The following is a 21357-nucleotide window of genomic DNA, read 5'->3' on the forward strand; positions in this document are numbered from 1 at the left end:
TCGGCGCTCAAGGCAGTGTTGATAGTTGATGGAAGGGCCGCTCTTCCGCACTATAAGTAAAGGCGAGACAAATGAGATATCGGGCATGCTACAGTGTGGTTGCATTTTTGCTGCGCGGCTCCGTCGCATCGCTCTTGGTGCTGGCCTTGAGCAGCTGCTGTGTCAACGCGCAGAACTGGCATACCCTCCCTGCGCGTGCGGGTGCCCGCCGATGGCGGCTATCGATAAGCAGCAAACTGGCACCTCACATGTGGCTGCTGACTGCGGTTGCTGATAAGCGGCGGCGGCCGATAACGCAGTCGCATTCTACGGGAACCTCAAGCGTCCAACAAGTTTTATTTTTACTTTCAAATGCGCGCTCGGCACTCAATGGAGCATTGATAGTTGATGGAAGGGCCGCTGTTCCAATCGAGGCGGCACCCCCACTCAGAATGGCAGCGGTGCCGGGGAGTGTCAGTAGCCGACGGAAGAGCTGACACCATTCACGCGTAGTTTCTCTTTGGCTCTGACGCATTTGGCTACTGCCGACCGCGTTTTTTAAAGTTTTTAATCTAGTGCTTCGTCAGTCATCATTTGTGCCCCAGGTCCGGCAAGCGACCGGCGCTCGTTCACGGGTACATTCAAGATGGCTGCCATTTTTTATGCCAAAGAAACGAAAAGCCACGCGCCGGGCCGCAAGTTCGTCGTTCGCAATGGGTGATATAGGTGTGGCAGCTGCAGCGAGGAAAATTTTCAGCTGTTCTACGTGATGTCTTATGGCTGTTTGCAAAGTGCGGGATTTCGCTGGACGACAACGTTAGAACGATGTGCTGTGGGACCACAGCAGCGATCACGAAGGCAGTGCTAGTGATGACGATGGTGCAAGTGTGGATGAGTAGTCCAGTGACTAATACATTTTTGTTTTGGAATGTGCCCGTGGCTGGCGATAAACGGAGACTGCTGGATAATGCTATCGTGTTACACTATTCAAGGCCAAGCTTAAACAACCTCGGAAGTTTTTTTTATTTTTCGGAAATGTGATTTGGGGGGGTCGACTTACATTCGAGTCGACTTGTGTAAATATCGTAAGAGAAACCAGAGTCACATAGCTGACGCTTTTTTTTTATCATAAGTGAAGTACGTTACAATTCTAAGTTGTCAAATTTTTTGAACATTTATGCTCACTTACTTTTCTTAGTATTATGTGTACCACATTAGCACATCATATAGCTCTGAATGTTGGCCAATTTGCTAATATGTCAGTGTTTCTTTGTTGTGTTCTTGGCTTCTGTTAGTCCTAGTTTAGAGCTCATTTTCTGTGTCGTGAAAATGGTATTTTGTATTTTGTGGCACACCATTGGCTTGGGCTTTGGGGTTATTTTATGCTGTTATCGAGGGCTGCCACTGGTTGGTTGGTATTGGTTTTTCATTTTTTTTTTTTTGCAGAAAATTCATTTTTCCAAGCTAATGCTTTCATTAACTGCACCACCTATAGCCCGTGAGATTGGATCAAAGGCAGCCAAACACAGAATGAAGAGAAGACGAAAATTCAGTGTATGCCTGCATTGTCCTTAATCGTCAATAGATTGCCAATGATGTCAGAAATTTTTTTCTCTAATTGTTATTACATTATTTTAATGCATTTTTCACTTCAAAGACTCAGTTTGTTGTGAAAAGCAGGTTGCAGGGTTGCTTTTGTTGAGCAGTTTTGGTTACATTTCTCAGTCAAAGTTCATGAATGAACTCATAAATACTGTCATGAATGGCTTCACCAACTGCATTTAGAGGGCAAGAAATACAAATGGCCTGTTTAAGACACTTTTTTAGATATGATTGTGCTTTAAAACTTTTACAAAATGCACTCATGCACTCAGAATGGCAGACACTCAACCTCCAGTAGTCGCAGAAATGCACAATGTCTAATATCATCTTTAGTGTCCCTTTAACCATGTTCTTTTATCCTTACTGAAAAAAACCTTGGCATGCGTATGCAGTAAAACCTCATTGATAAATTTTTAAAAAATATACAGAAAAAACTTATTGTTTGCGAAAACGTATGATTCGAACTGTTTAATTCTGAAAAATGTAACTGTTTAGTGAGGTGCACTATTCAACTAACATTTTAGCAGCATAAAAATGTTGATGAGCATTGCCTGGCGCAGTGTCTGAGCAGCTCCTTTTCAAGCACTCACAGAATTCAGTTCGCATTTGCATTGTCTTTAGCATGGAAGAAACTCCACAACACCTGTGTTCCACCAGTGGTAATAGCAAAAGTACCGTAATCGGAATCTCTTCCGTGTTGGTTTTGGATGCTTTGCATCTTTGCACTAATGTAGTGTGAGGAAGCCACCGTAGCAGCTTACTGTCGTTGCATTCTTGCTCTTTATGCTACATTCCCAAGACTCTGTCCACTTGTATGGAAGTGCATCGATATACGTAGTTCTCAGATGCTTTGCCCCCTAGCCCTTAGGCATGGGGAATAAACAGCTGCATTTCTCATTTCTCCTCTTCATGTCGTGGGTTCGCTGGAACAGCGCACTTGTATATCAGCAGTTCCTTTTTCAATACAAGAGCATTACTTGGCTCATTGTGCAAAAACCCCGCCGTCATCAGAAACCCATGGCCAAAATGCAGCACGCAAATGACGTCAGCACCCCTTCTGGAGCAATGGGCTGCTGGTGTCCCCACCAACACCACGTACCTCAAAGCATAGTTTAGGCGTCCACTGACCCAGAGAGCCCTTCCCTTCTTGAAAATCAATGGAGTCTAAACCTTTGGCTGGTTTTGAGAAAAGGAAAGGTGCATAACTGCCTCAGTTTGTAGGTGGACGCCACCGCCTGCTCACAGGGCAATTAAGGTGTCCACTGACCCAGTGAGCCAGTTACACTTGCTCTCGCTTTTACACATCATAAGAATTGCTTAGGTATCCCCATAGTTTTTTTGTGTGTGAATGCTTCTTCCCTTGCACTTATGCACTGCAAAGAAGCCACTACGGTGGGAAACTGCAATTGCATTCTAGTTCGTCTCGTCCCCCCAGATCAGCCCACTTGTATGTTTGCACATGTGCATTTAGTTGCTAAACATATTATACGACCAGAATTTGTCAATTTCGAATATAGTAGCTGGGAAACCGTGTTATTCGGGAATATATTTACTGGAACAAAAATAGTGTAATGCTTTGGAACATTTTTATTGTCTGTGATTTTGAGTGTATGAACTGGGAACATATCAACGAGGTTTTGCTGCATGTGTATTCTGATAAGAAGAGGCAAAGCAGCAAAACAAACAAGCCGCGGCGGTCACATTTTGATGGAGGCGAAATGCTCGAGGGCCATGTACTGTGCGATGTCAGAGCACGTTTAAGAACCCCAGGTGGTCGAAATTTCCGGAGCCCTTCACTACAGCGTCCCTCATAACATGAGTCATTTTGGGGACGTTAAACCCCCATAAACCAGAAAAAAAAGACAACACACAAGCAACAGTCAGCATGTGCATTGTCTTTCTTTCTGTTGTTTTTGTTCATTGTGCTGCTTTGCCTCTTCCTAATCAGTGAACCAGCTATCCCAAATTGCCACTCTACATCAGTTCTAATAAGATATGTGTGCACACATGTACACCTTAATGTCAAGTGTGTTTACAGAAGGAAAAGGCAAAGCAGCGCAAAGAACATGGACAACAGAAAGAGACAGCACATGCACTGACTACTACCAATTGAAAGCCAGTTTATTTGCTGTCATCCCTGTTCTTTGTGCTGCTTTGCCTTTTGCTGATGAACCAACTAGCCCGAATTGCAACTCTTCACATGTTTATAGAACATAGAAGAGTTAATCTTATTTATGCTTGAGTGATTGTGTCCTAGGCTGAGTCCTGTAAATTTCCAGTAGGACCATAGCAGTATTGGGGAAAAGGTCATGAGCTCATGGAGGACATGGGTGCCACAGAAGCAGGGCTTGTTACTGAATAGAGATGAGTTGTGTGATGAATGAAATTTCCATAGTAAGCGCTAAGTGTTAGGTTCAAAAGTGTGTGGATGCCGCTAATGTGTGTCTCAGTCTAGCCTTAATTCTTACCTAATGTTGCCGGGCTTTCAAGCAGTTGGTAAACATCATGCATCGAAAGAGTGCTAAAGTTGCTCTGATATCGTTTATTTTATTGAAATGAGGCTATCTGAACTTGAATACTTGTACTGCTGTGGGACAGTGGTGCTGTAAAAAAAGGTTAGAGAAACTTGAAGTAAAACAATCTCGGCAATACAGTCTTAGGCCTGGATCCGGGCATTATGATGCACCAATAAAGAACTTTCTGGAAGCACCTCTATAAGCAGTTTTTTAGTGTGCTAGCACTAAGACCCCCCCCACTCACCACTTTGTTTGACTAATCTTGTCCTAGGTGGCCACTGTCTCTCTTGCTATGTAATCTCAGCCTAGGTGGCCCCCCTAGGTGGCATGTGGGCCATTTAGGTCACGTGACCTTGTGAGCTCATCATAGCCTGCCCACCAGATTGTGAGCAAACTGCCACTGTGGCAGGTGGCAGTTCAATTAGGAATTGGTTGCGAGAAGTTGCTCGGAAAGAGCAACCTGGGTCTCACAAGCCCCACCGGTGGCAGCACCTGCCATAGCAAGGCAATGGCGCATCACTTAATTGCTGCACCAGAAGTGGTACGAGGACTCCCAGCCATCTATGACTGGGAAGCAGAGAATAACCAATTCCGCATATATGGGTACTAACCCATTAACGCTATCACATCGTACTTTTATGGCAGAGCTTAAGTGTTCCCTCCAGTTTTAGTGCACTATGCACTAGCACTAAGGCCCCCACTCACTGATATCGCTGATCTTTGTCTGAAGCCTGCCTGACCTGAAAACCAAGCCTCGAACTGAAGCCGAAACCAAAGTGAAAACTGAAGTGCTAGTGCACCTAATTTGCATTTGGCCTAACCACGCTAAATTTTCCATCATTTTTTTTTTTGCTAGTTATTTAATGCAAAGTTCAGTAAAGCATATTGCATAATGTAGTGTAGGTCTGTAGGACCATCTTTTTTTCTTGAATTCTGTGTGCAAGCAAAAAATTTAATGATGTATGCAAGATCAGAATTTAGACCTGAAACATGAATTTAAAACATGGTTATAGATCAGGAGGTACTCTGTTGCACATTTAAAACAGGAAACTTACAAGTTAAGATACTTTGTTTTGCTCTTTGGCTTTGTTTTCATGTTCTCTAAGGTGTCCCTTGCCATTCTTTAGGCCTTGACACTGAACAGGTACTCGTACAAAATATGAAAACTTTAGCCCATCTACATCACAGTCTTATATTGGGTATATAAGGCATCATAGAGAACTTTCATGCTTGCAGCTTCAAAACTGAACTTAAATTTTTTGGTGTGGACTAGAGCGCTATCTGGCAACTAGCTGGCAAGGAGAAAGGAACCTATGGGACTACCTTAAAGGGGTTCTGAAACACCTTCCGAGGAGAACACATCAATTTGCTCAATCACTGCATTGGGTTATCATGAAACTTGAGCCAAATAATACACTTCTATTTGCAGCAGAGAACCCACAATCACGCGCGAAAATTGGCGAGCCCTTCCCTGCAACTTTTTCTTGCTCGCACCCTCCTCCGTCGCTCGCACCTGCGTATACAAGTTGAGAGATTGCTATTGGTTAGATTCTTTCAGATGTCAGGCAGCTACTATGGCCGCGGCCAATAAGCCGCGTAGCTCCGGCAGGTCAGGAAGTTCTGCCCCCAGAGGTGGAGCTGGCAGTGGAGTGCCTACCTTCCAGCGTGCAAAATGTGACGAGAGGACAGGGAAAGGCACGCAGGCACTAAAGTGCAAATTTTGACTACAGGTAACTCAGCTTCTACAAAGCGCATTAAAAAAATTCTTCCTGGACAATATTCATGAAGAGGCATGCTTTAACATCCCAGGCATACCGCAGCTTTATTGGAGACCCTTTCAGGGCCCCTTTAAAAGCACTGTCACTTCCTCATTTGTTGGTGAGCTGTCCTCTGGCTAAAGGAAAGAACATTAATGAAGGAAGGAAAAGGGCAAGGGTGCTGTTATGAGAAAGTGTTGCATTAATACTGTATTGGTTGTCTGCTCAGAATGCTCTAAGGGTCACCAATGATTCACCCAAAACACTGGCTTCTACTAAGAATTACTTTGTTTGCGTTGTTTAAGGATAATATATGATATTCTAATAGTGTTGTTTATTTAGCATATATTTTTATTCCTAATTAAATATAAATATGCTAGAGTTTGGTGGAGGGTGTGCTGAAATGGCAACACTGGTCTCTGCACTACTGCTGTTATTTCCTTTGTTCGAATATTATTACTGGCCTCACGAAAGGCTGAAAGCAAACACAGTCATGCAATAGCTAGTTTAAGGGCATCCTGGATGCTATTATTTTTGCCTTACTAAATTCATTCCTATGCTCATCTATTTTCTCTGCTTTTGGCATTTTAACCTGGAAGCATGGATTAGGGGAACTACGGACAGTGGGGGTAAGTTGTCTCGCGGTGCTTATCGCTCAACAGCCATGTTTCCATGCATAGCACGCTTGCCGCCCTGTACTATGCTACAACATTTTGCCTTCTGTTTTGCCAGCAGCTGCAAGCGTCACATCTGTTGGGCAAGTTTTCATACCATTGCTGCTTTCAGCACAATTTTTGCCTACAGCTTTGGATACAGGGTTGAAAAATGAAGCAAAGGCACTGGCTTTTTTTACTGTACTGCCTGGTGCCCCTGCTCAGCTTTGGCTTTAATTTGTTCACTGTTTTATGTTGTAATGCTTATTGCATTTGGTATGCCTTGTACAGTTTACTCCCACGTGTTACTTGCACACCTGCAAATGGCTTTTGACGCAACTCTGCACTCCTATACCATAAGAATTTCAGCAATCCCTGGCAGTGGTAACAGATGGCTTCAGCCTCTCATTTTGCTTTTAGATAAAATGGCTATATTAAGTTACGCACATGCTAACGCAAGTTTGGATTATCTCAAGTACGTGCCTCTTCTGGCAAGTGATCACCGAGACCTTTTTTTAACCTTTTCTATCCTTTGTAACCACAGAAAATAATGCATAACATGGTATCTTATCGAAACGGTCTGTATAGAGCATGATGCACAATGTTCCGTGCTCAGAATCTGATAGCATTTGTGACATTCAGAAAATACCTTCAGGGATTTCTGTGATTATGTGTATTTACTCAAAGATAACGATGACAATTTTACAGAGAAGAAAATATGCCTACTTATGGCTTCATTTATTTCTGCCATTTATTGCATTGCATTTCGTGCATTTAGTTTCCTGTGAAGATTAAGCATGTGAGGGCTTGCACTGTACACATGTCAGTGGATGCACGTGTTTTCTAACTTGTCTACTAATTCAGGATATAATTGGACCCATGCACTTTTGGCTATTTTGCAAGCTGCGATTGCATAAGGCAAGTGCTTGCATTGCTGCAGTGGCATGACCTCATGCGCTTGTGCCTACAAGCTGTGATAGAGCTTTCATTGATTGGTCCACTGCCTTCACAGCTATCAGAATATTGAACTTGCCCGAGCAAAACTTGTTGTTGGGCTAGTTGGTAAGCCATGATCAGAGAAGAACCAGTGCAAAAATGAACAACGGACAAGAAAGGAGGAGGACAACGTGGACAGAAGCACTGAACTTCCAACTTTATTGCGGAAAAAATTATTGCAACATATTTATACAGTTTCCTGTCAGAGGCAATGACGCACAAGCAGAGCAAGACCATTTTTTGATAGGACAATGACTCCGGATCTAAATGAAGTGGCAACATGCAAGCAACAATCTACACAGCTCTTTACTATAACATATGAAGGAAAGAAGTTGAGGAAAGGCTAAAAGAGCATGACTACAACGTAAGTGTTCAAAAGTGCCACCACATTGGTATCCATTGCCGGGATTGTGAAGCTGTGGAAACAGGCTGTTTGCCCCAATTTGAAGAAACTCTAGTAATAGCGAGGAACAGAAACAAGATGACCCGTGAAATCGTTGAGGCAGTCAACATACTATCGTTAAAGGACAATTGCATAATCAAGCCTTCTGTTTCACTATCGGAAAAAGAACTTGCCTATCTGACACGAAATTCGAGGCATTAGCTGTGCAACCCTCCAAGCATATCTACTGTTTTTTAGCACTTTCATCACCTTTGAGCACATCCTTTAGTGGATCTGTATGTATAACTTGGTCTTAATTTTCATTAGTCCTTTTATCTTTTTGCCGTGTTACTTTTTAGCCTTTCAGCTCTTTATACCTTTTATCGTTTTTAGCTTTCAAGACCATGTTTTTTATCGCCGTTGGTTTATGGCGTGTTCTTGTTGGCCGTTCATCTTCACATTCCTTTATTTTGTTTCCTTGATATGTTATAGTAAAGAGCTGTGTAGGTTGTTGCTTTCTTGTTGCTACTTCATTTAGATCCGGAGTCATTGTCCTATCAAAAAACTCTTGCTCTGCTTGTGCGTCATTGCCTCTGACAGGAAACTGTATAAATACATTGCAATAATTTTTTCCGAAATAAAGTTGAAAGTTCAGCGCTTCTGTCTGTGTCGTCCTCCTTCTTTCTTGCCCATTGCTTTTTTTTGTGCTCGTTCTTCTGAGAACTTGCCTGAGTTATTCTTTCTAGCTTTGAGTTAATTTGTGCCGTGTACCTGTCATTCTCTGTTCTTGAGATTTATAAACGGTTGTGGAGCAAGTTTGGGCTTGCCACATCATTAGTAGGGCCCGGAAATCTAGGCACTAAAAGAACCAGAAATAGGCAGGCTGTTACGGTTTAGAATAATTTAAAACAGATATTTCAAACTCAAAAATAGGCACCTTGAGTAACTGTTTTTATTAATTGGCAGCAAACTGAACAATGGTAATAAAAAATCGCCATTTTGCCTCTTCATACTGCTGTTATAAAAGAACGGTGTGTGATTGGTCACATTCATCCCTGGGTCACAAAACTTGAAAGCTTTCTGTTCTCTGCATGCATAGCCTGATACTTTGAAAATACTCTTTTGTTGTCACATGATATTGATTGTGAAAACTTTAAATGCGAGAGTTCATGGGGGCTCTGCTTTTCCATTATTGCTGCCATGCCGTTCTCGCAAAGAACATCTCTTATGTTCAGAATAGTCATAAGGGCTCCATTCTTTCTCCCACCTACTACCTCTTCTCCCTGCATCTGCTCCCTGTCTTCCAGCTACTGCACCTTTGTAGTTCACATCACAAAGCTCTCGTCACTGGCTGCGTTGCCTGCATGCAATGCAATGGTTGCTTGCTACTGAGCTGTATGCTCGCTCTGCTCTTCTGGACGTAGGAATTGGTAGGAATTGCTAATCGTACTTTTTCGTCATGTTGAACATCTTGAAACAAGAGGAGGGGGATTTGTTTTCCCTAAAAAAAAATGTGCAAAATGGCAATATTTGCTTGAAAGAAAGATAGGAAAGAAAATCGGGAAAACTTCAGGATGCCACATTTAGGTGTTCCTAGGCACTTAAGGGCAAATGCCTTAAGTTTCGGGCCCTGTACACAAAAGTCACAAAACGTGCATTTGTTTCATCACTTGGCAGGCGCGTTTTAACTGGTTTTTCAAGCAGCCAAGCACAGCAGCCTTCAGCTGTGCGCACGCAGGATGCTCCATTAATACCATACTAATGGACAGGCAGTGTGGAGCCAAGCTATCAACACACATACACACTGTTCATTTTTTTTTGCCCTCATGCTAGCTGTTTCATTGCACATGGCTGGCTGTACAATGCCCAACACCTATGTATGCTAATTCTGAGATGCAGCATGTAATAGGACAAGTTTGGGGTTACCCAGAAAAATGCCAAGACTTCACCGAACAGCTTCTCAGTAAGGCACATTATGAATTTTTGGCCGATATGCAGGTTCACCGTTACTCGGGCACAGTCTTGTCGGCCATGATCAGTGGCCTGGATGACAAAGATGACACAGAGCAAAAGATTATGCTGGAAGCCATCAATGGACTTACTACATTGCTGTCACATGCTGACCCTCAAGACGTTGGAAGCTTCATCACCACGGTTGCTCTTCGGCTACGCCCCATGTTTGAGAAGGTACCAAGTTTTTTTTATTTTGGCCATTGCATGCATATCACTGCGGGTGATTGTTTACCATCTTTTTAGTTTGCAAAAAGTTTATTGGTCTTGAAATGCTGGGGTACATTGGGGAATACAATGTTTGTTAAATAAGCTGTGCAAAAAATGTTGCCTATCAGCTTCAATTTTCAATGTTGCCACATGACCCGCTGCGGTGGCTTAGTGGTTAGGGCGCTCAGCTACTGATCTGGAGTTCCCGGGTTCGAACCCGACCGTGGCGGCTGCGTTTTTATGGAGGCAAAACGCTAAGGCGCCTGTGTGCTGTGCGATGTCAGTGCATGTTAAAGATTCCCAGGTGGTCGAAATTGTTCTGGAGCCCTCCACTACAGCACCTCTTTCTTCCTTTCTTCTTTCACTCCCTCTTTTATCCCTTCCCTTAAGGCTTGGTTTGGGTGTCCACCAAAATGTGAGACAGCTACTGCGCCATTTCCTTTACTCAAAAACCACTTTCAATTTCTTGACAGAAGTGGCTAAGCAATTTTACCTGTGTCATCCTAATTTCACAAGGGCATTTTGAAAGCAGTGAAAAATAAAAATTGGAACAGTTGCTAACTAAATACATACTGTAATACCCCTGTCACACGGGCACCGCAAAGGCCTTTGAGAATTGGGTCCTTATATCCAAAGGCTTAAGTAGTGGAGCTACACGGCACAAATGTTGAGCCTTTGCCGCTAAGGGCCTTGGAGGCGAAGGCACCCGTCCGAGACCTTTGGAGCCCAAAGGCGCGGCATTCGAGAACCTGCGATTGCAGTGCCATGCAATGTCAGAAAGTAAAAGCAATGAAAAAAAGTAGATGAAGCCAGCAATGTTTGAAAACATCTTTTAAAAATACAAAAGGTGTGTCTGGCTTTGCTTTTTGTACAGTGTTTATATTTTATGCCCAAATTTTAAGACAGTAAAGTGTTGCAGCAACACCGAGTGCCCCTGGTGGCCAAGGCAATACACAAAACCTGCTGCTGCTGATGAGAGCAGCTGTTGCAGTTCTTTCAAGCAAGCAATTGGGGTGAAAAAAATTGTCTGAGCTCAACAAATGAACAGAATTCCCCACTTTAATTTTAAAACAGTCACTTCAGCCGGCTCGAGCAGCACAGCAGCGGGTGCTAAGCTTCAACGACTGTTTCACCTTTGGGCTGCACCATGTAGCAGTGTCGGTGCTCCTTTAAGCTTTCGCTCCTTTGGTGAAAAAAGATGCCTTTGCTGGAAAGGACATCAAGGAATGCTATGTGACAGGGGTATAAGTCGAGGTCAATAGAATACGGCAGCTTATTTAACTTGTTGAAGTAAGGCATTTTGTAGAAACAAGTTATAAAGCTGCTGTAGTCAGTAGAATCCACTTGTTGTCAGAATCTTACTGAAAGGCTGACATCTGCCTAGTTAAAATGTGCATGAGTGCCACTGTCACATGCCTAAACAAGTGGTCTTAATTTTGAAAGCAGGTAAAATTACTTTGAGGAACTGAACATTGATTTTTAGCCATGTAGATTAAGGTTGCTGGCCGATTCGATTGCTTTGATGCATTGAGAACGATCGGTGGAAATCGTGATACTCTAAATGCTTGGTGTGAGTCTGTTGTACCTCTCAGCCTCAGTACAGAACTTCAAGTTCAGGAATATCAGAGACCCACTTTGACAAGAGTATTAGACACTGGAGAGACATTCAGGAGGCACATAAGCATCTCTCACTTAACATGTAATAGCAGTGCACAGTTTTTCGCTTTTAGTAAATTTATTGTTTGGAGCATTGTGCCTGTGTGCCAGATATCACAATTTCTCTAGTATAGTTTGCACAACGAATCACTTCAAAAACGAGCTTATAATTTACTCATAAGGTCCACTATGTGCCACATACTTCAGGCATAGAATGAGGTAAGCTTTTATCTGCTTGAAGTCAATATAGAAGTAGTAAATTACTTGATAATTAATTAATTAATTATTTTATAATGAACGCACTAATTTACTATGTGGATTATTTGAAACGTAACTTTATATTTCTATAGTGTTTAAATTGTCATAAGTTTTCTTTGTTTTCTCTCTCTCTGCAGAAGCTTCATTTTCCATCAGTACTTTATACGTATTTATTGTAATTGCACAGACGGGACTTCAATACTTTGGTCATGCAAGAACAGTGTTCCAGCATTTCACATTGTTGTGGGCATGGCTGAAAGCAGCAAGGGCACATTTTCTGCTTGCAGTGGTGACACTGTGTGTTGCACGAAGTTTAGGATGTGCACATTTGATACTAACTGTACTATAAAAATAAGTACCTTCATGTATGTAAGAACTTTCTTTTTGCTTTCTTCTTCGTTTCCTTTCTTGCAGGGATATATTCTTTCTTTAGCTTTCTTCTTACTGGGGATATATATAAAAGGCTTTCCTTTTGCAGGGATACTATGTGCATTGTGTAGTATTGTGGTTCGTTTTACAGGTGGAAGTTGAGCATGTTTGTTTTTAATGTGTGTGTGTTTCAGGAAAAAGGTGAAGTGCGTGCAGCAGCGTTCAAGCTGTTCGGAGACCTAGCCCGCTTCGCAGAGGGAGAATTTCGAGATGCGTTTGTGGAACAGGCCATCAGCAACGTGATTACGCTGCTCGTGCACTTGAATGAAAGTGACAAGCATGTTGTAAAGGTTAGTGTTTATTGCTCTATTTCAGTATCAAAACTGCAACAGTTGCTGGTAATTTCTTTTTGTTGTCTGCTATAAATTGACTACAACTGTTCAGCAAAACTAAAGGCAAGAAACAATTCCCATGGATGAAGCCTATGCTATCAAACTTTTTGCAGGCTTGCAAGGCAACCTTAAAGAAGCTGGGGCCACTGCTTGGTTCTGAAGAACTAAACACCATGTTTCAAAGACATTTACCTGATGGTTCGCATCTTCATTACTCAGAGTTCATTAGTGACCTTGCAAAAGTGATGGTATGTATTGCTTGTGTCCTGCTCAATGATATGACTGACTTTTATTTTCGTTTTCTGCAGAGTTGTTTTTTTTTTTTTAGTAGACAGCTCCAAGAGTAGTTTGCTAGGAGCTTCACTGGGTAAACAAATTTTGTGCTATAACATTTTTGCTTCTGATGTGAAAAAAAAACTAGCTCTCCTGGACTGATTTTACTTTATACACTTCCTGTACATCTGGAGACACTGCAGAGAAGGTTACTCTTTGTAACTTACATCACTCACATAAGATTGGAAAGCTCCTGGCCAATGGGCTCTCTTTCAGTGCATTTACTCTCTGTCAATTGCATCACTCACATAAGATTGAAAAGCTCCAGGCCAATAATTCAATGCATTTTTTTTTACTAAGCTAATGTAACCTTTAGCCAGCTGAATCAGTGTGTTGTGCATTCTCTGACAAACTGTGGCTCAAAACCATCATCTGGAAATCTAGCGACGCTCATGCAACTGCATTTTAATTTTACTCATTTCAGGGAATTTGTTCTGGTTCTGTAACTGCTTGCAGGTTATCAGGCATAGCAATCATTATAGCAATGTGTTACCTTATTAGGAATACAATGAAAGAGACTTGTAAAATCTTTGAAACTCTGGTTTGAACATAAAGTTTTGCAGTGGGTATGAAAGCAGCATGGCCTTTGCTGTTACTATAGTCAGATATGACTCAAGAATAAAGCGGCAAGTGCCCCTCAGATGAGGCCCTCCAGCCACTTTTGTCAAGGGATTTTCGTGACGTCACGGTTAATCCATGATTATTCCCTTGTCAAGAGTAGCCCATTGTGATTTGGGATTAATCACAGATAAAAATGCAAAGTTGTGACAATCTGTCAATGCCATTGGCTCGGGGGCCTCCTTGAAGTGCGACTCTAGGCTCAGCATTCTGAAAATCGTGGCTGTCATATTGCACAGTAGGGGGAGAGGGCTAAGGTATGTCTTGGCACAAAATCTTGAGCTGTTAGCTATGTCAGCTGGGCAGCTTAGGTAGATCACTGCCTGAGAAGCATATGCAGAGTTCTAATTAAAATATTAGCTTTATTACAGTCATTCTTTGTTTATGGCATTTGTGCTAAGTCTGAGTGCAGTTCTGAGTGTGCTGGAGGTCAGAAGCACCATTTCACACTGCTCACCGATTTTTGGGCACTGGCTATGTCATCTGCAAGACCTACAGAAGTACTTACCTCAGCTCAGTGTGTTTGACAGTGCTTATACTGCAGTGATCAGTCCATGCTCTTTGCTTGGTGTTTTTGCATTGCAGGTGATCGATCTTGAGGAGCACATGTCCACTTTTGTGACCCTATGCCTCGGTCACATCAAAAGCCTTAACCCGGCAATTCAGTGTAATGCTGTATTGCTACTAGGTTAGTATACGAGCTGTCTTTTGAGATTTCTTTTCTTAGCTCAGATAATCTCCAGTCTTTTCTTGTAGTTGTTACTTTGGTAATGTTATTTGACTGTATGCCTCAAGAGCAGTGACAATTCATCTCACTTGAGTCATCATCAGAAAACATTATGAACGGTGCAAGAACTAGGGAAGAATTCTGGTGCATATTCAAGAATTGCAGGTGGCCTAAATTAATCTGGAGGCCTGCAGTATGGTATCCATTATAGCTGACATGCTTCTTTGAGATGTTAGACCCTACCTATCACATGCTATAACAATTTGGCTTTGGATGGGTGGGTGCTGTTTCAGATGGCACTACTATGTTTCTCCAACTTTGCACAATGTGATTTACTTACCTCTCTGTGGGTTAAGGTTGACTCACATGCCCCTTGCTGATGGGCTCATACAGCCCACCTCAACACTCAGTAGACCTAGCTTGCTAGCCTTAACTGAAAGATGTTGACCAAAAAACATCTAGACTGTTTTGGGTTTATGCGAGCACTACTTGTATGTCTGATGCCTGCTGCTGAATTGTATGCGCTTTCTTCTCGAGGAGTTTACTGCTCTGTTGATGCATCAGCTGTTGTGTGCTTTTCAAGGCTGCCTGCTGGGAAATGCACGGCCAGAGTCACGCAAGGACCTGCCGTGTGAACGCGCCTGCTCTGCACTTATCCTGCTCCTCAAGGGTGAGCTACCTGAGCAACGCTGCAGAGCTGCCGAAGCCCTGAGCCTTCTTCACAGCTGCTGAAGGAGCCCAGGTAGCCTGTCGGGTAGCACGATGGGTACCACGAAATGTCAATGCATGTGCCCATCTAAAGGGTTGCGTTTCAAATGGTTGCTCTTAGTCTCTGTGTCTTCCCCACTACAGACCTGAAAGTGGCTATTGAGTTAGCATTGTTAAAAGGTGCGAGAAATAGTGGAGGGCGGCGCTGTTCACCATTCCTCGTTGGTTGCAACTGCTTTTGACGATCACTGATAGGTTTTGTTTTTATTCTCCAGCACAATATTTGTTTAAGTAAATGCAGTGCTATATTTTTGCATAACTGATTCCTGAGCTATTCTTATGCAGAGTGACATATGCACAGTTATAGATGTATCATATGTGCACGGTTGAATATTGATTATATAGTAATGTAAGGTTGTGTGTTGATTCTTTTGTTCCTGGTCAGAAGGCCCATTTAAAATTTTTAGGGTATGAGTTTGCTTAGCCTGTGTCAAGGTTTAAAGTAATGCAGCTTGATTTTTTTATTATCCTTTGAGGGCTTACCTAGGCCTTTCTCTTTTCTTTTCACTTGCATTCTGCAGCACCATGCTTTAGTGGGCACAGTATTAGAGCAATAATGCACTTAAAGCATCGCTTGGTGTGCAGCTGTTTCCCACTCAATTGAGCCAGAGTGTCTGAACATTAAATGAAAGTGTCATTATACATTTAATTTTATACAAATGGGCACTGGCTTGAATCTAAAATAATTCACACCTGGCTTTAATATGAGTGGGCTAAGAACACAAAAGGTATGTGAATTAATGCCTTCTTGGCACAGGGCAGTTGCTCATTCTGTGTGTTCACGCCCTCGCAGTTGAGTTCACTGAGTCAGGTGAGGCTTAAGGTCAAGTTATGTTGGTTGGAAGTTCGTATGAAGAAAGCACTGTGAATTGTAATATAGCACCAATCTGTATGCAAAATCTGCACCAACTTACCGTTAGTCTTTACTGGAGTACAATACAGTTATTGTGAAAGTGTTGATGACATTAATGTAGCTATATTTACCATTTCTTCGTTAAGCAAAGATCACTCGTAGTGACTATATAATAATGGAGCACTATTTTTATCAATAGATAAAAATTTTGTTATGTAGGCACAGTAGTTACTGGGGTTAAAGTCTGTACACAGGTGTATTTACACTCATGGTCTCTTCTGAGGTGAGTGGCAGGTTAAGTGCTGCTTTGTTATGCATTCCTGGCTTGTCATGACTGCTACTGAATGTCAAGATCTGTACTCCACATGGTAAAAGCTCCTAAAATGCATTGAATAACAAGATGCTGTTTTGTTATTGGGGTAATAGTTTGTTGCTGATTTGCTTGCATCAGAATTGCTCTTGCCTGCTTGTCACTTATGAGCTAGCGAATGTTTTGTGAATTGCTTCCAGATTGTAGCCCTAGTACTTCGCCCCTGGTTCCGTTCAGCACTGCAAAGGCCGTTTCTCATGCCACATATTGCAGGCTACGTTGAGTGGGGCTGTACCAGAACAGCATTCCACATTGTGGCCATTGTTTCAGCACCAGAGCAAGGACTCATGGCAACTTGCCTGGTCCCCTGGGCAAGTTGTCTTGCATTGAGCAGGTTGCCAAGCTTTTATATCTTGAATTCTTCTGATTCTTAATGGCAGCCTCTGTTTCAAATCGGTTGCAGAAGGATCAGATATTGAAAATTGTTGCAGCTATGTTTTGCCTGCATTCATTTGTAACCGCAGTGCATGCACGTCGGTGTAGCGTTTCCTAGGATGCCAGGCATCAAAGAAAGCTTGATAGCTTGATGCCAGTATTAATTTTTTAAAGTCAGCATATGTCCAAGTGCAAAGATGTTTTTGTATTTGGTATGCAAATGGCTTCAAGGCGATTATCATTTTTGTTTATCAGTGTGGCTCCATGGGCATCTACAAGTACCATGTAGCTGACGGCTTATCTCGGCTAGCTGTATGACCCTTGGGCTGTGGTTGTCTACGGGCATACGAAACTACTCAGCTGCTTTAGTGTAGTCCTTTTATTAGGTGAATATTGGCAATGGCCACTTCTGGAACTTTATTTAAGCGATTCAGTGGCGACGTATGCTATTGTAATCATAGAGTGTGTTATCTTCATATCTTCATGAGGTTGGATTTGTGTGGCTTCATGCGGGATAATGAGTTTACCTGTGGATCAGTACTTCACTTCCTTCCGACATGCTTGCTGCTGCTCCAGCATAAAACAGTTCGTCAGGCATGATTGTACTTCACTTCCTTCCGACATGCTTGCTGCTGCTCCAGCATAAAACAGTTTGTCAGGCATGATTGGCACGTATGTCACATATAGCCTTTAATTGGGATCTATGTGTGCCACCACTACTTTCTATGCATTGTGGACAAGTGGACTGTCAGGCAGTTGAAATTTTCATTTCACTCAAACAGCTTAGTTCTTTTTACAGACTGTTAGCTAAACAATGTACTGCACTCGTAAACTGATGGATTCGGGGCATAATTTCATATGGGAGTAAACTTGAAGACTTGCATTTGAGTTCTCTCTTCGATACCAGCGCCTGCATGGCTGCGAACATGGCAGTTAGCATTTTGAGTGGCAGGACTGTTTACAGCTAAATTTTGTGATTTTGTTCTCACTTATGCTTCCTTTGAATATGTGCTGAATGAACTCGTGGTGACAGCTTGCCAGGTTCAATGAGCAGTGGTTGGCATCATGGGCAGCACAATGCAACCAAACTCTAATAGAAGGGTCCAGAGGGCGTAGGCACCTCATCCACACACAGTGATGGTACCCGACCTGTTTTTTTTTCTAAACATAAGCTGTTCTGACATTCTGTCAGTGTGTATGTAATGCATTCACCGGGTAACAGACTGGTTCAGCGTGCAATTCACAGCATGCGAGTACCTACTAGACAGCTGTTAGTAATCTTGGCATAAAACTAATACATATAACCTTTTTAAGATAGCTTTGGCTCCTGTATACAGTGTACTGCATCAATTTCTCTTCACGTGACTGGCAGCATATGTCACACCTGTTTGCAAGGCTGTAAAGTACATGTGACATGGACACATATTTTTTATGTGCTCTCGTGTCACACTGTAGTGTACACATTATTGTTCAAAAATTCTGCCTCGAAGTTGTTGGCAAACCATGTGCTGACAAAAACGCAGATTTCAGGAGGCAAGGCACAACCACCGCGAGGGTGCGTTACCGCAACATTGGCGTGATAGTTCACCTTCCTACGGTCTTCTGGTTTTATCTCATAGCAGCCCACTGTTGTGCAGCCTCTGTGGTGCGTATGGCAAGCTGCGAGAGTGCACTATGTTCAAACATCAGTCTGCTGGCACTAAGTGGAATATATTGCTCACAACATGGAAAAAGTGGCATTGAGGTGAACGAATACTAGTCGTTAACCCCACTAAGTTCTTACCTTCAGCATGAAGACTGAGCATGGCCACAGTGTTCTTTTAAAAATTTGCCGGTGCTTTAACAACGTCTGTATCGATGATTCAAGTTCCCCCTAAGGAATTACGCTCATAGTAGTGCCGTCATCAAGCCTTGTTCCTTGCTGCTGTTGCAACGTGTAATCAAGGCCAACATTGTAGCGCTGTCCTAACTGCGGCTTGTCACCACTGTGTCTTCGCAGTGTTTGATCTAGTGCATGCCTTGTCTTTGTTTCTTTTGCAGGGTGTTATGGTTTCTGTTGCATGGCACATGCATAAGGTCATGATGTTGCTTAGAATATTTCGAAACATTGTTTTGTGGCGAGCTACACAAAGAATTTGGGCATTAATGTATCGGATGCATTTCTCCTCTTTGGTGATAGTTTCTGAGACAGTTTCTGTGCTGTAACATCTTTTTAGTTGGGAAAAAAACTGGGTTGTTCTTGCCAGAGATTTCACTTTGCTTCTCTTTCTGGCATTGTGTTTCATGCACTCTGGTGTGGGATGGCTTGGAAGGAAAGAATTCGATTAGCCTGCACAGACTTCACTGTCCTTTGTAATGAAAATTTCTAGTGAGAGCATCTTATATGCATGAAGCATGTGAGTGCTTTTCTCTTTCCTACTTGTCTTCTTACTTTGCTACATTTAATCACCGGGGTAGAGTTATGGACAACTCTTGGAGGGGAGGGGTAGTCCTATTTGTGCAGTGCATTTCTTTCACTTTTTTATAGAAGCCGGTGCAGTTTTTGTACATAAATTTTGTCATTTAGAGGTGGCCATACCCTCCTACTCGTTGATCTGACTCTCCTATGCGATGCTGCGCTGTTCATGAAAAAAAAAGCTGGGAGTGTAGTGCCCATAGTGTTGCAGCCTTTGGCTGCCTATCGAAACGTAATGCTGATGCGAAATTCGCACTGGTTTTTTTGGAAAAAGACTGTTACAAGCAACAGAAAAGGATTAGGTTGCAATTACTTGAACATAGTTTTTTTCACTCTGTTGAACTGAGGGCTGTGAGGGTGAAAATGTCTTTTTTTCTCCTATTGAAGTAGATCCCTGTGAAAAGACAAGGTCTTGGTGAGTGGCAAAAAGATGGGAATATTGAAAGGGGCAGAGAAACAAAGCTGCAAGGCAGGTTTCACTAGAGAAGGAAATGATTTATTTAGAATCCCCTAAGATCCGCTGAGTCATTACATAAGCTTACATAAATTTGGAAGCACTCAGCATATTTGGGTGGAACATATGCTGCAGCCCAAAGGAGCAGCCGGTATGGCTGTAGAGACAGCAAAGATGATAGTTTACAAAAAAAAGTGCTGCAGGCATACAATTACTCTGCATATGTCTATATCAGAAGTCACAGGTTGGCAGGCTCAATGGGTTTAATGTGCAGTAGTGATGGGATCGGCGGAGCCTTGACTGGATGGCACAGTTCTCCTTCATGCCCTGACATCACGAAGGTGCTGTGGTGCTGATGTTGGTTGTGTGCCTACCAGTGTACTTAGAACAACGAACTTGCAGGCTCTCATGCAGCCTATTGTTGAAGTGAACGCAAAATGAGCACTACGCACATCACCTAAAGGTACATCATCTCTCGTGTTTACAAACTTGGGGGAGCTTTGTTATGGACGACAGACTACGGGTGGAGGTAACACTATGCTTTAGCATTCCAAGTGGCACTATATCTACCACTGTTGCTAATATCTATGGCTATGGCTTGTGAATTCATTCGAGTGGTCCTATACATTTTTGCCATTGCCTTGGAACCTGAGCATTGAAGCTGTTTATTGCACATGTTCTCAGGAAGGAACGCTGTCAAGCACTGTAGCTGCTGAGCTGATTTGCTCAGTGGAGTGTTGAGCCATGCACCGTTTTCTTTTGAAGCATCAAGCAGAAATTCCCCGGTGTTTTCTTCGATGCTGTGTCGATCATGTTAACTGCGGGATTGCCTTTGCTGTTTTGGCAGTACGTGCTCGGTGTGAGCTTGCAACGATCTCATATCGTGATATCACTGCTGGACATGGCAGGCACGTGTTCCAAGAATTAATGCCTGTGGTCACTGCATTGAGTGTCCTCTTAGTGCAGCGAATAAAACATGCATGCAACCGCCTTCTGTATGTGTGCCAAAGAAAGCTTTGAGATGTGTAACCGAGCTTTGGCCATAATTTAGGTTCTTGTTGTTGAATTTCGCGGCATGTTTTTTTTGCTCTTGTATTCTATAACAGTTCCTTTTTTGTATCTTCGCCTGATTGCATTGTGAAATCAGGAACCAGTTTTATTATGTATGGTATATTTTTTACACCAAGTTCTGTTAAAAAGTTGCAGTTTCATAGCTTGGTCAAAAGCTGAAGACTGAACGTTTTGTGTGTTATGTGAGCTTACAGTGTGCGATATTTCACTGTTTCTGGTAACAGATGTTCTTTGTTATGCTCATGGGTTGAATAAATTTTTTTTATATCTCCAAGTGCCTGTTACTAAGAGTGTCAAGAAATCAAATTATTTGAATGAGCTGCAACGGTGCTCCATATTCGTCATGTACACCATTCACATATTGTACGTGCATATTACACGTACATCTGGTATGAAGAAACGAGCCAGATTTGTTATCATATTCTGAATTTTCAGCAGTCATGGTAAATACATGCTCCACTCATAAATGGCATATTACAAGTGGCTTTCTACATGTTCTCAGCCTGATGCACTCATGAAAATCTAAATTAAAGTGTACAAACCTTTTGCAGTG

The 21357-nt window shown here is 42.5% G+C and overlaps 1 protein-coding gene across 1 annotated transcript in view; it reads left to right on the plus strand.

Moving 5' to 3' along the window:
- c11.1 (maestro heat like repeat family protein c11.1) overlaps window positions 1-21078 on the plus strand; it is a 103144-nt gene extending 82066 nt beyond the window's left edge. Inside the window, 5 exon segments of the mRNA XM_077647974.1 lie at window positions 9884-10072; window positions 12583-12738; window positions 12894-13028; window positions 14317-14419; window positions 15042-21078. Of these exon segments, the coding sequence (XP_077504100.1) occupies window positions 9884-10072; window positions 12583-12738; window positions 12894-13028; window positions 14317-14419; window positions 15042-15190 (732 nt within the window). The 3' untranslated portion in view covers window positions 15191-21078.
- Window positions 21079-21357: the final 279 nt, after the last annotated feature.

Source organism: Amblyomma americanum, chromosome 1 (genome assembly GCF_052857255.1).
Source record: "Amblyomma americanum isolate KBUSLIRL-KWMA chromosome 1, ASM5285725v1, whole genome shotgun sequence".
In the NCBI taxonomy this organism is placed as follows: Eukaryota; Metazoa; Arthropoda; class Arachnida; order Ixodida; family Ixodidae; genus Amblyomma; species Amblyomma americanum.